General features: G+C 64.1%; 1 protein-coding gene across 1 annotated transcript; it reads left to right on the top strand.

Moving 5' to 3' along the window:
* Nucleotides 1–1,146: 1,146 nt before the first annotated feature.
* LOC123413577 (arginine decarboxylase 1) lies at nt 1,147–4,215 on the top strand. The gene has a single exon (XM_045106512.1). The coding sequence runs from the start codon at nt 1,820–1,822 to the stop codon at nt 3,953–3,955; it is 2,136 nt and encodes a 711-aa protein (XP_044962447.1). The 5' UTR covers nt 1,147–1,819; the 3' UTR covers nt 3,956–4,215.
* The last annotated feature ends 261 nt before the right edge of the window (nt 4,216–4,476 follow it).

The raw sequence follows: 4,476 nt of genomic DNA, 5'->3' as shown, positions 1-4,476 counted from the left end.
GATGCATTATTTTATTTTTATTTTAGTTCCGAAGATGCATTCTCTGGTAACTTAGTTTCGTCCGCAAGCAATTTTCATGCATTGCATATCTTCCATCCGTCCGTCAGCGTGTACTACATGGCTTCAAACCCTTATCTCACCTGGCAAAAAGTCCATCCAAAAATCGCAGCCCACCAAGCAAGTGGAGGAGAGTCCCCGTCTTTCTGCGTGCAGACAATGCCATGCCATTTCTCTTCCTCCCCCCCGCGGTTCAACCCGCCTTATCCCCTGACCCCCGCGCGTGTCATCACCAAAAGATAACGCAGTCTTTTCCACCTCCTCCCCGTTGATATCCCCCGCCGCGAACGAGGGCCGAAACGGAAAAGGCGTGCGGCGCCCCGAACAAACCGAGCCAACGAACGGATGGCTAGGTCAAACGAGTGGCAGCGCTCGGAAAACCCACACGATCCGCCTGTGTGGTTCACACGCACTGACTCACCCCCCCGGCCTTGACCCGACCCAGCCCGCCCGCTGGTTCTGGTGGGCTCCCGGGCGCGATCTGCGACACGGCCCGCGCGCTGGCTGGCGGTCTGACGTGACCCAGGGCCTCGCTCGCATCAACCGCATACAAAGCCGGGCACAGGTCCGATCTGGGGCGCGCAGGGCCGTCGGATGCCCCGATCAACGGCGCCGAAACGGGGAGGGATCAAAGAGCGTGAGCAAGCATTCAACCACCACCACCACTCGTGGGTCGTAGGTCAGGCCGACGGACGGATGGAAGATGGATCCAAGCGCATGCGTCGCAATTAACGGGCCGTGTCCACGACCCCAACCACCGCTACTCCCCTCCCCTGCCACAGACGTTGAGTCAGGCAGGCAGGCAGGCCGCGGCAGCCACGAGGCGCGGCACGAGCCTTCCTCCAGCACACTGACGCGCGGGGCCCGTACGGGGCATGGTCAAACCGCACCTACCCCGCTCGGCGCTCGTTCACTGCTCCCGGACGCCAGCCAGGCAGGACTCAACGGAAGCGGCAAGTTTTTTTCACTCACGCGTTGCTTCGCCATCGCCACCAACAAAAGCAGGACCGTGGAGAGGGCCCGGCGGGCCCCACGGGCCGGGCGGGCCTCCTATAAAGCCGGCGCGACGCGCAGCCGCAAACCATTCATCCCATCCCACCGCAACCGTCTCCCCTCGCTCGCTCGCTCGCTCGTCCATCTCCCATATCTCGCCGCAGCGCGCGCATCAGCACAGCAGAGATCCCTCCACCGCCCGGCGAGCGAAAGCAAAACCTAGCGCCGCCTCGGCTCGCCGTCCCCGCCGTCTTCTTCGCATCCGACTGAACGCCGGCGTGGGGTGCCCAGCCTCCACAACCGGCGACGCGACCCTCCCCGCCGCGCGCTCCCCACCCGCCTGCTCCTTTTGCGGGGGTAGCCGGGGCTCCGGCCTCGGCGGCTTTCTAAGCCCCCTTCCTTACAACAGGATCCAAAATCCCGTCCTAGATTTCTTCTACCTCCCCTTCCAGAACTTCCTCTTTTGGCATCAGTGATCGCCGGAATCTCCCCCTCCCCCCCAGTAGATTTCGTCGATTCCTTGTTGTAATTTTTGCCTCCATTTTCTTCTTCTTCTTCCTTCGATCGATCGATCTACAGCCGGTTTCGCCTCATACAGATTCTTTTCTTCTTCGAGATTTGTCCATTCCATCGCCGCTAACCTCCGTCGCCGCCACCAGAAACAAACAGCACAGAGATTAACGTATACAGCACAAAGAAACAAAAAAAAATTCCTGACTTTTCCCCCCCCCCCTTCCCAGTGGATTAGCTTTCTCCGGTTTGTGACGAGATGCCTGCGCTCGCTGTGGACGCTGCCGCCCCCGTGGCCCACGCCTTCGCCGCGTGCGACGCGTCGCCGCGTTTCGCCGCTCCCCTGCTGGGCCCCGCCGCCGTGGTGGTTGCCGCGGCCGCTGCCGAGAAGCCCGAGATGGCCGCGTGGTCGGCCGACCTCTCGTCGGCGCTCTACAACGTGGACGGCTGGGGCGCCCCCTACTTCTTCGTCAACGACGACGGCGACGTCGCCGTGCGCCCGCACGGCGCCGCCACGCTGCCCGGCCAGGAGATCGACCTCGCCAAGGTCGTCGCCAGGGCCGCCGGTGCGCGCTCCGGCGGCGGGCTCGGGCTCGCGCTTCCGCTGCTCGTGCGCTTCCCCGACGTGCTCCGCCACCGGGTCGAGACCTTGAACGCCGCCTTCGACTACGCCGTGCGCTCCACCGGCTACGCCGGGAGGTACCAGGGCGTCTACCCCGTCAAGTGCAACCAGGACCGCTACGTCGTCGAGGACATCGTTGAGTTCGGTGCGCCCTTCGGGTTCGGCCTCGAGGCCGGCTCCAAGCCCGAGCTGCTGCTCACCATGAGCTGCCTCGTCGCCCGCGGCAGCCCCGACGCCCTGCTCATCTGCAACGGCTACAAGGACCTCGAGTACGTCTCGCTCGCGCTCATCGCCCGCACCATGGGCCTCAACACCGTCATCGTGCTCGAGCAGGAGGAGGAGCTCGACATTGTCGTCGAGGCCAGCCGCCGCCTCAACATCCGCCCCGTCGTCGGCATGCGCGCCAAGCTGCGCACCAAGCACGCCGGCCACTTCGGCGCCACCTCCGGCGAGAAGGGCAAGTTCGGCCTCAACGCCGCGCAGATTCTCTCCGTGGTGGCCAAGCTCAAGGCCCTCGGCATGCTCGACTGCCTCCAGCTCCTGCACTTCCACATTGGCTCCCAGATCCCGACCACCGCTCTGCTCGCCGACGGCGTCGGCGAGGCCGCGCAGATCTACTGCGAGCTCGCCCGACTCGGCGCGGCCATGCGCGTCATTGACGTTGGTGGCGGCCTCGGCATCGACTACGACGGGACGCACTCTGCGGAGACCGACATGTCGGTGGCCTACAGCCTGGAGGAGTACGCGGCGGCCGTGGTTGCCGCCGTCGGCCGCGTTTGCGACCGCAAGGGCGTGCAGCACCCTGTCATCTGCAGCGAGAGCGGCCGCGCGCTGGTGTCGCACCACTCGGTCCTCATCTTCGAGGCCTTCTCCGCGACGGCGCCGGCTTCCAACATGATGGACCCGGCCACCGCCTACCTGCTCGACGAGCTCACCGACGACTGCCGCAACGACTACCGCAACCTCATGGCGTCCGCCGTGCGCGGCGACTTCGACACCTGCGGCCTGTACGCCGACCAGCTGAAGCGGCGCTGCGCCGAGCAGTTCAAGGAGGGGGTCCTCGGCCTGGAGCACCTCGCCGCCGTGGACGGGCTCTGCGAGATCGTCGCCCGCGGCATGGGCGCGGCGGAGGGGCCGCGCAGGTACCACATCAACCTGTCGGTGTTCACCTCCCTGCCGGACATGTGGGCGATCGAGCAGCTGTTCCCCATCATCCCCATCCAGCGCCTCCAGGAGCGCCCAGCCGTGGACGGCGTGCTCTCGGACCTGACCTGCGACAGCGACGGCAAGGTGGACCAGTTCATCGGCGGCAGGAGCAGCCTCCCACTGCACGAGCTCCCGAGCCACGGCACCCGCGGCTACTACCTGGGCATGTTCCTGGGCGGCGCCTACCAGGAGGCGCTGGGCGGCCTGCACAACCTGTTCGGCGGGCCGAGCGTGGTGCGCGTGTCGCAGAGCGACGGGCCACACTGCTTCGCCGTGACGCGCGCCGCGCCGGGGCCGTCCTGCGCCGACGTGCTCCGCGCCATGCAGCACGAGCCGGAGGTGATGTTCGAGGTGCTCAAGCAGAGGACCACCGACGACGGCGCGACCGCGGCGGCCCTCGCCAGGGCGTTCGGGTCAATGCCGTACCTGTCGTTCGACGCCGAGGAGGCGGCGGCGATGAGCAGCGCGGAGTCGAGCGGCATGAGCAGCGACTCGGAGGGGTCGGCGGCCGGCGCCGCCGAGGACGATGACGAGGAGTGGGAGTTCATGCGCGGGCTCACCGTGTGACGGCGAGCTCTTTTCTGTACCTATTATCACCGGCCCAACCGGCCGGTGATGTTTACCAGCCAGCGGCAGCAGCCGGTGTTGTATCGTGTCCATGGTCGTAGTGAGGTCGTCGGGCGTCTCGTCGCCGTTTAGTTTCGCCGCCGGAGTTTGTTTTGGCGCCACCTTTTTCATTCCCATGCGTCAGTCCACTGTTTCGTTCGTCCCTTTTTTTCTCTTGGAATAACAAAAGGAAACTAGCACTACTATGTTTCTTTCGATTACAGAATTATTTACTCCAGCTCTTGATTTCTCCATGATAATACTCAGTGGCTGTGATTGAAATTGACGGTGTGTGGTCTCAATCTCCTCGATCTCCTCCATCCCTGTCGACTGTAATTTTCTTTCGCCAAGTTCAGACTAGGAAATGCTCAGCAGAAAAGATCCAAAAAGAAATTGGCGGTGCGGCTAGCCTGCTTTCTGCGCGATTCTCTTCTATCTATCGTGGCTGCTTTGCTTTGGAATCTCTGGAAACCTCGAGCGGT

The sequence above is a fragment of the Hordeum vulgare genome, chromosome 7H (assembly GCF_904849725.1).
Source record: "Hordeum vulgare subsp. vulgare chromosome 7H, MorexV3_pseudomolecules_assembly, whole genome shotgun sequence".
Classification (NCBI taxonomy): Eukaryota; Viridiplantae; Streptophyta; class Magnoliopsida; order Poales; family Poaceae; genus Hordeum; species Hordeum vulgare.
This window is presented reverse-complemented; position numbering and strand designations above follow the sequence as displayed.

Bases quoted from the DNA above. Each gene is read 5' to 3' on its own strand.
- LOC123413577 (XM_045106512.1), top strand. From the start codon at position 1,820: ATGCCTGCGCTCGCTGTGGACGCTGCCGCCCCCGTGGCCCACGCCTTC.